The 15,272-nt window shown below is 42.2% G+C and overlaps 1 protein-coding gene across 1 annotated transcript in view; it reads left to right on the top strand.

Moving 5' to 3' along the window:
• KIF4A (kinesin family member 4A) overlaps positions 1-15,272 on the top strand; it is a 121,558-nt gene that overhangs the window by 102,271 nt on the left and 4,015 nt on the right. The window contains exons 23-28 of the mRNA XM_045996024.1: positions 3,783-3,912; positions 6,025-6,195; positions 6,575-6,682; positions 7,700-7,777; positions 8,119-8,217; positions 8,861-9,046. Of these exons, the coding sequence (XP_045851980.1) occupies positions 3,783-3,912; positions 6,025-6,195; positions 6,575-6,682; positions 7,700-7,777; positions 8,119-8,217; positions 8,861-9,046 (772 nt within the window). The remainder of the gene's footprint in view (positions 1-3,782; positions 3,913-6,024; positions 6,196-6,574; positions 6,683-7,699; positions 7,778-8,118; positions 8,218-8,860; positions 9,047-15,272) is intronic.

Here is a 15,272-nt window from a genome sequence, read left to right on the forward strand (position 1 = left end):
AACATTACATTAGTAAGGAAAGCACATAACCTAGTACTTGACATATCAAAAGTGCTCAGTGAACATTCTCTCTTTCTCCTTTTCTGGCTCTAAGACCAGAAATTATGGTGCTCTCATCACTATTACTGTCTTTTAAGTATCTAGGACATCTAGAAGGAATCAACTTTCACAGAGGTTTTCTAGTGTTTAAGGATAATAGAACTGTATCACCCAGGAGACCTTAAAGATCATTTCAATTCATTTCTAGCAACACGTACTAGCTGTTTATCTTTGGCTACATCTGTAAATCACCCAACATCTGAGTTTCTGCTTTGTGCCACACTGGATGCACGTAGTTGGGATACAGAGAAAGTAGATGGCATCACCCCAGCTCTCAAGTGGAAATAGTATAATGACACAGTGGCATGTTGGAATCATTTGTTAAAATTGCAGGAATGCTGTAAACCCTTGAGAGCTTAACACATTGATACCAGAGAAACTAGCAAAAGCTAAAAATCGGGTCTGGTTTTTTTAAGTGCTGGTTGTGAAACTTTCACCTGCACACCACTGGGCATAATTAAATGATTAAATGTTAGGCAGGTGCCAAGTAGAGAGCAATTAAACAGAGGTGAGTTTAGTCAAGGCAATTTCCCTAAAGCTGATGAGACATAAACTAAATTTTTTAAAAAATACCTAAGGGACATGAATTATCAGAGGAGACAGGAAAGGCCCTGACAGACAACAGTCCTGAAGTGTGCTAGCCCATCTTCCAAGAAGCCTTCCCTGACACTTCATCCACCACTAATCCTCCTCTCTAAACCACTTCAGAATTTACAGTAGTCAATCATATATGTGGTATAGTGGGTGTATGTGCTCTTTATATTTAGTAATTTTTTACATTTATTAGTCTTGTCAATATAAGCTTATTGAAGGAAAGGACTATATATTAGACCAGAGTTCTCGAGGCATGGTTTGCAACCCCTGGGGATCTCTGAGCAATCAAAACAATTTTCATAATAATATTAAGATGTCATTTGCCATTTTTACTCCATTGACACTTACCATGATGGTGCAAAGCAACAGTGCTCATACCGTAGCTTGAATGAAGACAGTGGGCATCAGTCTGAACTAGGGGTCACTTATACTTCACCACCACACGCTCTGAGTTGTTTTTTAAAATCAGTTTTACTTAAGAATGGCTTTGATAGGAGTGCTCGGCTGGCTCAGTTGGTAGAACATGAAACTCTTGATTTCAGGGCCTTGAGTTCAATCCCCACACTGGGCATAGCACCTACTTTAAAAAAAAAAAAAAAGAATAGCTTTGATAAAGCAGTACAAATTGTTAATTTTATTAAATTTCAACTCTCGAGTTCAAATCTATTTAGTATTCTGTGTGACGGAAAAGGAAGAACACACAGACCACTTGTGCTGTTTTGCTCAAGTCTCAGACTTGTGTAAAGGAAAAGCACTTGTGTGATTGTTGGAGGTGTGAGCTCAATGGGCCTCTTTTCCCCATGGAACATCCGTTGTATTCGAAAGAAGCACTGATGAACTATGGGTATTCAGGCTTGAGTACTTGGCAGGCATTTTCTCAAAAGTGAACAGTGAGCTTGTCAATTCAAGAAAAACAATTGGCAGTGTTTGTCACCAAAGATAGAATTGAGCTTTCAAGCAAAACTTAGAATTCTGGAAAACTTTAATCTGCCCGCAAGAGCTTAACAGTTTTTCTAAACTTTTCCGAGGAGACCAGTGATGATTACTAAGAATTGTTTATTATTTTTTTTACATTATATAATGAAAGGTGTTAACATCTGGATACTTTGCAACATTCAACATTGTCCAGATGATATGTTACAGAATCATGTGTGGGTAAATCCATTCAGATTGCAAGATAGACCAATGGATTTTAATATAAGAAAGTAAGAAAAGTTAACTTAGTAGTGGTTTCAGAGTCCACATTTCAGCTAATTTTTTTAAAGATTTTACTTATTTACTTGACAGACAGAGATCACAAGTAGGCAGAGAGGCAGACAGAGAAAGAGGAGGGGAAGCAGGCTCCCCGAGGAGCAGAGAGCCCGACACGGGGCTCGATCCCAGAACCCTAGGATCATGACCTGAGCCGTAGGCAGAGGCTTTAACACACTGAACCACCCAGGTGCCCCACATTTCAGCTAATTTTTAAGGAACTACCACTTGTTGGGTTTTAGTGTGGTCTCAAAGAAGAATATCCACAGTTATCTGAATAAGCTATTAAAATGCTCCTCCTTCAAAAATAAAAAAAAAATAAAATAAAAATAAAATGTTCCTCCTTGGTCCAAGTACATATCCATATCACAAAAGACTGATTGCAGAGGGAGATGTGAGAATCCAGTTGTCTTCTACTAAGTCAGATACTACAGAGATTTGTAAAAATGTAGGAGTCCCACTCTTCTCACTAAATGATTTTGTTGTTTTAGAAAATGTATTTTTCATAAACTACATTGTAATGAATTATTGTTATTTTAAGGGAATTAGTGAATGTTTCATTTTTTTCTCAGTTTTACTTTCAGTATTGTAAATATCTTTAGGTACAATGTATATGAACAGAGTTTCTCAGAGGTCCTCAATAATTTTTAAGAGTGTAGAGGGGTCCTAAGACTCTAAGATTTGAGAACTGCTGTCTTAGATTATTTTGATCCCCTTCTTCTTTTTTTTTTTTTAATTTTTTTAAAGATTTTATTTATTTGACAGACAGAGATCACAATCGGGCAGAGAGGGAGGAGGGGAAGCAGGCTCCTTGCTGAGCAGAGAGCCCTGTGTGGGGTTTGATCCCAGGACCCTGAGACCATGACCTGGGCTGAAGTTGGAAGCTTTAACCCACTGAGCCACCCAGGCACCCCCCATCTTCTTTTATAATACTTTATGTAGCAGTCCATTTCTCATGTGCTGCTATACTACCTCTCACTGCACACATTGCAAATTTGCAAAGGAAGCTGTTAATGAAACTGAAATACTGTGTAAACCCTGGTCTCAGGTCAGACTTGATCAGAAAGCATGTGTAAGCTATAAGCAGGGTCAGGGTATCTCGTCTTCTTAGAAACGTCTCTATCCTGTGGCAGGCAATTCAAGATAACCTCTCACAGCCTGAGCCATCGGTCCCAATTTGGTATTTGGTTCCAGCAAAGAACATCTACCTGTTTGTCCTTTCTTAATTTTTTTTTTAAGATTTCAGTTTATTCATTTGAGAGAGAGAGATAGAGAGAGAAAGCACAAGCAGCGGGGAGGGACAGAGGGAGAGGCAGATTCCCCACAGAGCAGGGATCCCAACACGGGGCTCGATCCCAAGACCCCGAGATCATGACCTGAGCTGAAGGCAGCCACTTAACTGACTGAGCCACCCAGGCACCCTACTGCTTGTACATTTGAGAAGTTTGTTTCCTTCAGGTCTCCAGCCTGATTCTTCTCCTTGCACAATTGAACCACTGTATCATACTTTGAACTTACATGGCCTCAAGACAAAGTCACATTGCAGTCAGCACACTGCAACAGAAACCCTACTAAACCAAATCTTTCCAAGTCTCACTATATGACCCATTTATTTCAACCAGTATTTAATAAAATAAAACCACTTGGATAGTCTCTCAGATTCCTTTTGCATCAGAATTTGAGATACTGTATAAAATCCTAACCAGGTGACTCGGTCATTATTTAAATGCTGTTTCACCGATACCTCCATCCATAAACCTATCGGAAGAGCCCCACAGAGCTCTCCTCCTTGGTGCTGAGGATGCTAGCAACAAGTCTCATTGTGTCTTTCCTTGAAGGAGTGCTCAGATTGCTGACCTACAGCAGAAGCTGCTGGATGCAGAAAGTGAAGACAGGCCAAAACACCGCTGGGAGAATATTGCTACCATCCTGGAAGCCAAGTGTGCCCTGAAGTATTTAATTGGAGAGGTAAGCATTACTCTTCCTACCAGCAATTAGGGGTCTGGCTGGGTAGGTTGCAATGTTAGCCAGGAATATCGTCATAATGTCATTGCCACTTTTCATGGTAGAAGCTGCAGTGACATTAGTATTAGAGAAATAGTCTTATAGGTAAAGGCTGGTGTGAGCAAGTACAGGCCAGTCATGTAGAAAAATATATGACTTGCAAGTTGATACCTGTCATGCCTGACATACAGCAAGTGCTTGCTAAATGTCTGCTATTAGTACCGGGAAAATAATCAGGATGCCAGAGTAGGCCACTGGTTAAATGTAAACTATTATACTGCACTTCTAAAACACCTATGACACATGTATTTGAAATTTTAAGGCACAATCTAGAAAAGAGGAAACCTAATTGTCTTTTGACCTATACTCATCTTTTTTTTAAAATTTTTATTTATTTATTTCTTTTCAGTGTAACAGTATTCATTGTTTATGCACCACAGCCAGTGCTCCATGCAATACGTGCCCTCTGTAATACCCACCACCTGGCTCCCCCAACCTCCCACCCGCTGCGCCTTCAAAACCCTCAGGTTGTTTTTCAGAGTCCATGATTTCTCATGGTTCATCTCCCCTTCCAATTTCCCTCAACTCCCTTCTCCTCTCCATCTCCCCATGTCCTCCATGTTATTAAGCTCCACAAATAAGTGAAACCATATGATAATTGACTCTCTCTGCTTGACTTATTTCACTCAGCATAATCCAGTTAGAATGGCCAAAATTAGCAAGACAGGAAACAACATGTGTTGGAGAGGATGTGGAGAAAGGGGAACCCTCTTACACTGTTGGTGGGAATGCAAGTTGGTGCAGCCACTTGGGAAAACAATGTGGAGATTCCTTAAGAAATTAAAAATAGAGCTTCCTTATGACCCTGCAATTGCACTACTGGGTATTTACCCCAAAGATACAGATGTAGTGAAAAGAAGGGCCATCTGTACCCCAATGTTTATAGCAGCAATATCCACGGTTGCCAAACTGTGGAGAGAACCATGATGCCCTTCAACGGACGAATGGATAAGGAAGATGTGGTCCATATACACTATGGAGTATTATGCCTCCATCAGAAAGGATGAATACCCAACTTTTGTATCAATATGGACCTACACTCATCTTAAGGAAAGTGCATCCTCACTGACTTTAAAATGATACATCATCTTACGTGGTCACAAGAGGAACTGAAGTTGATAGCCTCTGGTGACTGAGGCATTGTCCCTTCGAGACAAGCATACAAACTCTCAACTCTGGAAGTTTTGAGCGATGTTATCCTTTATACATTTTTGGATCAGGTTAGCAGATTTGTCCTACCGAATAGGAAATCTGATTAGTCTGGTGAACACTGGTATTCATGTTCCGCATGCAGCCTAGTAGAGACTATAAAACCAGGTCAGCAGAGGATATCAATCTAGCCCGAAGAGCCAGATCTACAGCCCCAGCTAACATGTCTGCTAGTTCCAACACGTGAACACAGACATTCTGACATGGGGCATAATTGGTCATAAGGGTGTGTCCTATGGATTCTTCTTCAGAAGGAAGGAAGAAAGTCTTAAAATACCAGAATTTGGACTTGTCAGCTACTGTTTGTGTCCGGTTCAGTCTTGCCTGGAGACAGAGCAAGAGATCGAATGGCCTCAGTCATGGCTCCTAGCTCAAAGAGATCGATCTCAACAGAAATATGGACTCCTCTTGGCCTGGGTGGTGTTGTTCCTATTCACTGGTAGAATCCATGTGACATAGAAAAAGAAGAATGAACTCTGGACCTGGAAGAACTTTTCTCAGTCCATTTCAGAAAAGCTGACATTTTCCTGCCTAATGAATGGGGAAAGGTGGCCATTCTCCAACTAAACTGATCTTCTTTTAAACATTGTATTTTTTAAAGATTTTATTTATTTATTTGAAAGACAGAGATCACAAGTAGGCAGACAGGCAGGCGGGGGTGGGGGAAGCAGGCTCCCCACTGAGCAGAGAGCCCGATGTGGGACTTGATCCCAGGACCCTGGGATCATGACCTGAGCCGAAGGCAGAGGCTTTAACCCACTGAGCCACCCAGGCACCCCTAAACTGATCTTCTTTTATCCCTTCCAGCTGGTCTCCTCCAAAATACAGGTCAGCAAGCTTGAAAGCAGCCTGAAACAGAACAAGGCCAGCTGTGCTGACATGCAGAAGATGCTGTTTGAGGAAAGAAATCATTTTGCTGAAATCGAGATAGAGTTACAGGCAGAGCTGGTCAAGGTAGAACAGCAACACCAAGAGAAGGTAAGCTCTGGCAAGCCCAGAAGCTATACTGAGAAACAGAGGGTCATGGCTTTTTGTTGTTAGTTTTGAAAAGGGGGGGGGCGTGAATATAAAGTTTCCTTCAGAAGCCCATGTGTCATCTTCTCCAAATTTTGCAAATGAGGAACCCAAAAGAGAGAAATGACTTATTGAAACTGACACACACCGGTGGCTCCTTAGCCTCCAACTTTGAAATCAAGATGAACCTCGTGGCTGTGCTTATGACTTCAAGCCATGAGAAGGAACAATGACAGGTACCTCTAGGCCAGAGGACTCATCTCGGTCAATGCTTGGACTAAGCCGAAATTCCTTTTTCCTCTCATTCCTTTGGTCCCATTGGGCCGTGTCTTTCTTTCTCTAGGTGCTGTACCTTCTCAGCCAGCTGCAGCAAAACCAAATGGCCGAGAAGCAGCTGGAGGAGTCAGTGAGTGAAAAGGAGCAACAGCTGCTGAGCACACTGAAGTGTCAGGTATAGTAATGGGGTGAGGGTCTCCAGAGGTGGGATCCACAGGCCTGACTGCAAAGCCCATCTAAGTTACACCATTGTACTTGCAGCGGAGAGTACAATGTACTGAAAAACATGTTTATAATAGTAACCGCTGTGACCTTTGGGCCCTGTCTGATCGATTTAGAGGTATTTATGTACCATACATAGAATAACCTCCTTTTTGGTACGGAAATGTCATTATGTACCCCACACCAGACTTTGAGGCCTCTTGGTTCCTTGCCTCAGCCCTGAGCTCCAAAAGGTTGAGAAAGTTCAGTCATCCCATAGAATCCTAGGGGCATTCAGCTTTCTCTTTCTGGGCCTGTTCTGAGCAGAGACCTGACATGTTTGTAAAGTGCCTGGGGTCTGAATATCTCCAAGAGCCTGGGAACACCACACCCCTTAGCAGCATGTTGGAACACTATTTTGTCCAACTTAGAATCCTTTTTTTTCTGAAGCACCAGTCTCTAGGGTTTCCTTGGCACCTCCCATCAAAGACCTAACCAAACTAGTTAAAGTTGTATGCACAAATTATGAATCTGGTTGTCTTAAGTGCCAGGAAGTTTAATCGGGGTTATTAGAGTAGCAAATAAACTGCCTAGTCTGTGTTTAGAAGAGTAAAAAAAGCATCTGTAACAGACACGAAAGAAACAAAGCTAACTGTCCATGTGGGTCTCTTAATCAGCATCCTGATGTGAATGAATAAGGGACGTAAGTCTCAAGAATAGAAGAGAATAAGGAGAGCATTTAGGGCAGAGCACATGGTTCCTGGGAGCACGGTCAGGACTGCTTGGGAGCATTGGAATAGAAGTGGCATTCAGGACACCAAGGCACTGGTGGGAATGAGGCATTTTTCTGGGTGCCCAGTCCTGCTGCTGTGCAAAAACCATCTGCTGCCAGCAACTTGGCAGCAGTGTGTTTTCATCGATGTGAGTTGTTTGGTAACCCACATGTAGTGCCGAAAATAACCCCACCTATCACTGCACTATCTGGAAATAGGATGAAGAGCTTGAGAAGATGCGAGAAGTGTGTGAGCAAAATCAGCAGCTTCTCCGAGAGAATGAAATCATCAAGCAGGTAATACTGCCTCCCACCCACTTTTAATAAGCCCTGGGAGCCCCTGTTGCAATTGAGGTCAGCTCTTGGGAGTAGCCCTGAGTGTGATGAGCCGGCTCCATTTTGGAGGTCCCTATCGGCTTTCCGGATGATAGGGTCACATGCATTTCAAAACGGTAGAAACACGTTTTTTAATCTGCTCTTCTCAGAATCTAATCCTGATCTCCTAAAGTGAGAGTCCTTCAACCTACCTTACTTTACTACAGTTTCAATTTGGCTAGCTTAGGAATCTTTATGTTTCAGCCATTAACACTCCCAGAAGCTGCTGTGCGCTATACACTCTGTATTTTCTTTCCAAACAGAAACTGACCCTCCTCCAAGTAGCCAGCAGACAGAAACCTCATCTTCCTAAGGATCCCCTTCTATCTCCAGACTCTTCTTTTGAATATATCCCACCTAAGGTAAACTGCCCAGTGCTGCTAATACCTTCATGTGGCCATGGTTGGGGGTGAGTGTGCTAAATGCATCTTTTAGAAGAGGTTGAGGGTTAAAAATCCCAAATTCTGGGGCACCTGGCTGGCTCAGTCGATAGAGCATGCAACTCTTGATCTCAGGGTTCTGAGTTCAAGCCCCACATTGAGTGTAGAGCTTGCTTAAAAATAATTTTTTTAAAAAATCCCCAATTCCAGCATCTCCATTTGCCTTAGAGTCCCAAATAAGACTGCAGTGCCGTCTTGAGTAAAATAGGCATTCTCCCTCTCCAGAAGGCTGACTTTTGGCCATGTAGAGGCATTATGTAACAACTGAGGAGGAGCAGGAGAAAAGAGCAGTGTTCAGCTGTCCATCCAAAGATACTTATCAGGTCATGAGTCCCTTTCCTCCCTCAAATTGCTCAGCCTCTACCCTTTCAGTTGCCATCCCTTCAAAGACTCTGCAAGGCCAGAGGCTACAGCCGAATTAGTTCTGGCTTGGAAAGTCAAGAGGCTATATTTGAGGGAATCTGTAAACTCGGCTCTGAGAATATAGCTGGCAACAGCTACTGGAAAGATTTGATCTATGTGTGTTTTTACAATTTTATTAATTATTCCAAACCTTTTTTCTTAGCCAAAACCTTCCCGTTTTAAAGAGAAGTTCCTGGAGCACAGCATGGACATCGAGGATCTAAAATATTATTCAGAGCATTCTGTGAATGAGCCTGAGGACAGTGCTGGTGATGACGATGATGATGGGGATGATGAGGAATGGAAGCCAACAAAATTGGTTAAGGTGTCCAAGAAGAACATCCAAGGGGTAGGAAGCAGCTGTCATCTCTGTCAGGGGTTCTAGTCCTTGGTCTTCACTGCTAGTAGGAAATTTGCCAGCCCCGTGCCCTGCACCTGAGTCCCTGGGTCCTGTTCAAAGGCATTGGCTCCACTGAGGAGTCCTTGTTGGGCCAGCTCTATATGGAACCTGGAGCTAGCAGTGAAGCCCTCGAGTACACAAGATGGCTCTCTTCATGTTTTTAGGTTCTTACTAGGTCCAAACGGGTGGTAGTATTCTGTACCAATTCATTGAGGCTGGTTCCAAAGTGTTCGTAATAATCCTTCATGTTTTTATGGCACTTTACAGTTTATCAACCATTCTTGTATAGGTTATTACCTTTTTTTATCACAAAAAAAAAATCCAGTGAGGTATTTATTGTTTGCATTTTACAGATGGATTTGAGACCCAAATGGAGGGAGGAGGAATGACCTCGCTCAAGGTCATAAAACCAAGGACAGTCAGGACTCGAAACCAAATATTCTGACTCTAAGTCCAGTTTATTTCTACCATGTCATAGTCATATCAGTAAAAATTGTAGACCAGAAGCTAAGTGGGAACTTTATCTTCCTTGCCTCATAGAGTAATTTTGCTCCCTAGGCTAAGGGGCAATAGGCTAATGCAGAAAGGGCTAATAATAAGATCAAACACACCACATTAAGGTTAGTTAGGAACAATTTGACTTTGAGGCATGCTTTCTTTACTTCCACAATGATAGTCCTGCGTAATTATCAAACCTAGATGTTTTCTGGTGAAACATTAACTTCCCAGGCACTATAGTTCACTACTAACCCAACCATGCCCTGTGGCCACATTCCACTGAAGGAGGACAGTTCACAAGGGCCCCTAGCCGGCTTCCTGGAAGGTTAACTTGATTTCATTAGCTGCTTGAGCACCACATCAGGGACTGAGAAGGCCACAACACCCAAGTGAAGCAAGCCATGAGGAATAGCTAGTAGTGGTGGCATTAAGTCATTTGGAAAGAGTCATCAGGAATGCGCATATCCCATGCTCTTAGTGGGACTAAGAGCTCATCCTCAGCCACAGAGAGTTTATAATCTAGTGGGAAAATAAGGCAAAGAAGTAGAAGCATACCAAAAAACCTCAGCATATTCATCTCAGGGGATGGACTGAGGGATTTTTAAGAATGACTGTAAAGCCAAACCAAGTAGATACAGTTTAGGAAGATACCATAAAAGAGATGACTATTACTGCATCCTAAGACGGAAGGGGAAATTCAATCTCAGAAGCAAGTGGGAGACCATTGTTGGCACAATGAATGACATACTGCAAAGACTGAGCTGTAGAGGGACAGGGGGCTGGGACACTTAAAGAGAATGGGGCAGAACATGTCTGACGTTCATTCACTTATTCAACAAACATTTACAGACTTTACTCTGACCCAAGTGGAGAGCATGAGCTGAATGTAGATACAAGGGTCAGCTAAGTAATAGAAAGCAAGAGTTGAGAAGTACACACAGAAACAAATGGTAGAAGACCTAAAACCACTGGGAAGATGTGTCCAAATGTGAAGCAAATATGTGTTGACTTGTGCTCGAAGCAAGCTTACTGTATGTATCATAGCAGAGTTGTTCCACGTGTAAAAGGTAAATAGAGAAATCTAGTAAAAATTGCAAGCAAGTATTTGCATCAATGATAAAATCTCTTGTCTAAAACCCTGAGAGGTTATTCTTTTCTAGGCTTTTCCCCTGACTTAATAACTTGAGAAGAGACTATAACTGGGCATTAAGGGGAACAAAAGTGGCAATCCATCTAGTTTCTCCCTTTTAGCAAATTTGAAGTACATGGATGCTATGTATTATGTAGAGCAGAGAACTATCTGCTGTCTGATCAGACTGCTCATAGACACATTAGCTGTAGACCTTAATGCTTTGCATGAAGGCCATCCTGTCTGTTGTTTCCAACCCAGCTGAAATGGGGGGGCGTTATCATTAGATGACTTTTTTTAGTATATGTCCTGCCGAAGCGAGCACTCATTAGATGACTTTTTAAAGGAGGCTGCAGTAGTCACCAGACTAATGACTTGGCTAGAGCTAATGCTGAAAAAGTAGGCTTCCTCACTCAGCCATGTTTCCTGTATGTACTAAGGAGATGCTGAGGGACAAGCCATGTGCCGCAGTGAAAGTAATAGCTTCGATGCCAGGTAGGCATGGGTTCTAGTCTTGATTTGCCACTGACTAGTCAGATGACCTGATACAAGTCACTTAATCTCCCTAGGCTCCTAATTCCTTATCTGTGCGATGAAGGGATTAGATTAGAATCAATGATGTGTAAGGTCCCTTCCAGCACTAATATCCTGAGTCAAAGTAACAGTCGAAGTTGTATAAATGTTTTTTTTAATTAAGGAGTTTTAATAATACTATCTTTATATGGTGTTTTATGGTGTCTGAGTAGTTAAAAGAAGGAATATATGCAAAAGCACTTTGTGAAGAATAAAATATCATGTAGAGATTGTCACTAAAGCACTGTAAGCATTTTACAAATATTCTCATTTGTCCCCTTTGGCAGAAAAGAGGGAGCAGGAATTCTTATCTCTTCCTTAGTGATGAAAGAGTGGAGATGAACTTGAATGAAGTTACTTGTCCAAGGTCATACCAAGTATTAAATATAGGACCAGAGCCTGAGTCTCCTGTCATAGCCTGGTTTTTTTTTGTTGGTTTTTTTTTTCTTTTATTGGTGCAAAAAGGTGATTTTATTAAAGCATGGGGACAGGACCTGTGGGCAGAAAGAGCTGCACTAGGGTCATGAGGAGTGGCCCATTATATACTTTCAAGTTAGGAGGGGGTTAGGGATAGCATAAGTCTCTAAGGAATTTTGGAATCAAGGTTTCCAAGATTTTGAGGGGGCTAGCTACTGTGGGGAAAAGGTCATTTATTACTACTGTCTAATAAAACCTCAGTCATGAGACCCTTCATATGTATATGGGTGGACCATGTGCTTGAGGGATGATTGCCAATATGTATCTTGGGGGGTTTAAAGATAAAGGAAATTTCTAAAGGAATTTTTATATATTAAAGTAGACTTACAGGATCAGAGGGTGGGGGTCAGGCTAGGATTGCCTTTTGCCCTTAGCAAAGTGTCAATATCAAGGCAGTTTAGTCCCTAGAGGAATGTCACTCTGCCTGTTTTGAGTACTTGTCAGTGAGCTGTAGGTGGTAAGGAAATTTAATAATTTTTCTTCTGCCTTTGTTTCCCACATTATCCTCCCCCCAAACAGTTTTGACCCTTAAATCTTTAAGGTTGTTGAGGGTGAAAGGTCTTATCTTCTGTAATTTCTTCCTGCTGAATAGGGGCGTAGAGATGCCTCTACCTATGGGTCAACATTGGTCAGTTCGGCTTATATAGATCTTGGAGTTATGAAAGGTAGAGGCAGCTAAATCCAAGGGAGGCTGCATATGTGGATCTTCTGAAGTCTTAGTCTAGTATTCTTTTTTTTTACGATTTTTATTTATTTATTTGACAGACAGAGATCACAAGTAGGCAGAGAGGTAGGCAGAGAGAGAGGAGGAAGCAGGCTCCCCACCAAGCAGAGAGCCTGATGCGGGGCACGATCCCAGGACCCCGAGATCACGACCCGAGCCGAAGGCAGAGGCTTAACCCACGGAGCCACCCAGGCACCCCTTAATCTAATATTCTTTATGTTAAAGTTTTTACCAGATCTTATTCTGAGACGCAGTGTAATTCTGAAATCAGTGTTAGAAGAATTATAGACTCAAAAGCAATAGACCTCAAAAGCAGTTCTCAACCCTGACTGCATATTAGAACCTCCAAGGGAGCTTTTCAACACAGGGAGCCTGGGACCCCACCCCCAGATATTCTGATTTAATTGGTCTGAGGTGGGATCTGGCCTTTTTGAAAAGCTCCCCAGAGATTTCTTATGTGTAGCCAGGGTTGAAAACCACTGGCTTAAAGGAACCCCAGAGATCTTTCAGCTCTACTTCCCACTCTGTATAAAGAATCCCTCTATTATAGTGGTTCTCAGCTGTGGTGTTGGGCCATGCTGGTGGGTTGCCAGCTGTTGTGACACATACATGTACACACACACACATACATACACACACACCATGCACCACATAAATATATATTTGAGGTCATGCCTGTGGCAAGGTCATGGGTCTGGGGTCTTCTGGTCTGGGTCCTGGGGGTGTGAAAGAGAACAAGATGAAGTTATAGCTAGTGAAATGGCATTCATGTGATGAATACGTCTGTCGTGTGTGTCATGACTGTTCCATAATACCACTACCATGTGTTTATCTTGGCTCTACCTGCTTGAAAACTTCTAGTACTGGTAAGTTCCCAGTCTCATAGGGCAGTCCATTGTAGTCCACTAACTGTTAGGTTGTCCCTTGTTGAGCTAAAATATACTATCCTATAAATCATCCCAACGGAGGATGACTATGGAGAAGTCTAATTGTTCTTCTGTATGACAGCCCTTCAGATACCACTCTCATTCTATTATCCCGTTAGGTAAAATAGAGACACATTGACAGGATAGAATGTTGTGGAGGCATCTAGATGAATCTGTGAATGTCAGAGGACCATACCCAGACTATAGCAGTCAATGGATCAATGCCATCTTGGTAAGGTGTCCTAGGACATGTCATAGAACTCTGGCTTTTGTCCTGTATTATTCAAAGAAGCAAGATTTTTTTATTATAATGCACAGTATTGGCAAGGGTGACTAATGTGGACATTCCTGTCTATTGCTATTAGGTATGTGAATTGGTGTACTTCTAGAAAGCAACTTGAAAATATGTATCAAAAATTTGGGGTACCTGTCTAGCTCATTCGGTAGATCGTGTGACTCTTGATCTCATGGTTGTAAGTTCAAGCCCCACGTTGGGTGTAGAGATTAATTAAAAATAAAAATCTTTTTTAAAAAAAGATGTATCAAAAGTCTTAAAGCGTTCCTGTCCTTTGGCTCAATAAGTATATGCATAGGAATTTATACTAAGGAAATAGTCAGTCGTGCATAAAAAGATGTACTCATTCAACAGACCTTTTGTGAGCACCGAGCTATATACCAAGCACTGTTTCTAGTGGCTGAGGATACAACAAACATGACAGGTAAGATCCTTGGCCTTATGAAACCAGACACATTCTTGTGGAGAGATACAACACAGTGACCAGAAAAACAAATTAAATAACTTTATTTTTTAAGATTTTATTTATTTATTTGACAAAGAGAGCAAGAGAGCACAATCGGGGGAGCAGCAGAGGGAGAAGGAGAACCAGGCTTCTAGCTGGGCAGGGAACCCAACACTGGGCTCAATCCCAGGACACTGGGATCATAACCTGAGCTGAAAGCAGATGCCTAACCGACTGAGCCACCCAGGTGCCCCCAAATTAAAATAATTTTTAGATGATAGTAAGAGATAAACAGAAAATACAGTGACATCATAGAGAATTCTGGGGTAGGAAAAGAGTTCTTTAAAAGAGTGCTTAGGGGGCACCTGGGTGGCTCAGTGGGTTAAAGCCTCTGCCTTCGGCTCAGGTCATGATCCCAGGGTCCTGGGATCGAGCCCCACGTCCGGCTCTCTGCTCCGCAGGGAGCCTGCTTCCTCCTCTCTCTCTGCCTGCCTCTCTGCCTAGTTGTGATTTCTCTCTGTCAAATAAATAAAATATTAAAAAAAAAAAAGAGAGAGAGACTTTGTCCCTGGGAGAGAGGGAGGTGAATATGATTGGGAAAAGGTAGGTAGGAGGCTTCAGTTACATCTGTATTTTAGTTATTAAGGGAAGAGTGAGAACATGAGTGGGTTTTGTTGCTGTGGTCTGTGCTTTTATATACCCGAACAAAAGTATGATACTCTAAAATAGGGCATGTTCTATCAAGTGGGGTCAGACTGACCCAGAGTCCAGTCAAGCAGTTGCTCCCCATGATTTCCAAACAAGGGAATTGCATTGTGTCAGTATACCTCACAATGGCCACACCAGCATTAGAAAGCGATGCTCATTTCTGGATGTCACAATTATGGATGAACTTGGACAATTTCTGCCTGACTGATTTGCTTGTTGACAGCCATTTCACACTGCTGACTCATGGAACTTGCTAACACCTCATATCCTTAGGCCCTTTTGCACCAACTACTTTTACGCCAGCTTGCCCCCCATATTATATTTATACGGCTAATGCGGGGAGAACCCAGATGCCAGACTTCTGTTTATCCTCGTTATAACTTCTCCTTCGACAGGCAGC

The sequence above is a fragment of the Meles meles genome, chromosome X (assembly GCF_922984935.1).
Source record: "Meles meles chromosome X, mMelMel3.1 paternal haplotype, whole genome shotgun sequence".
NCBI lineage: Eukaryota > Metazoa > Chordata > Mammalia > Carnivora > Mustelidae > Meles > Meles meles.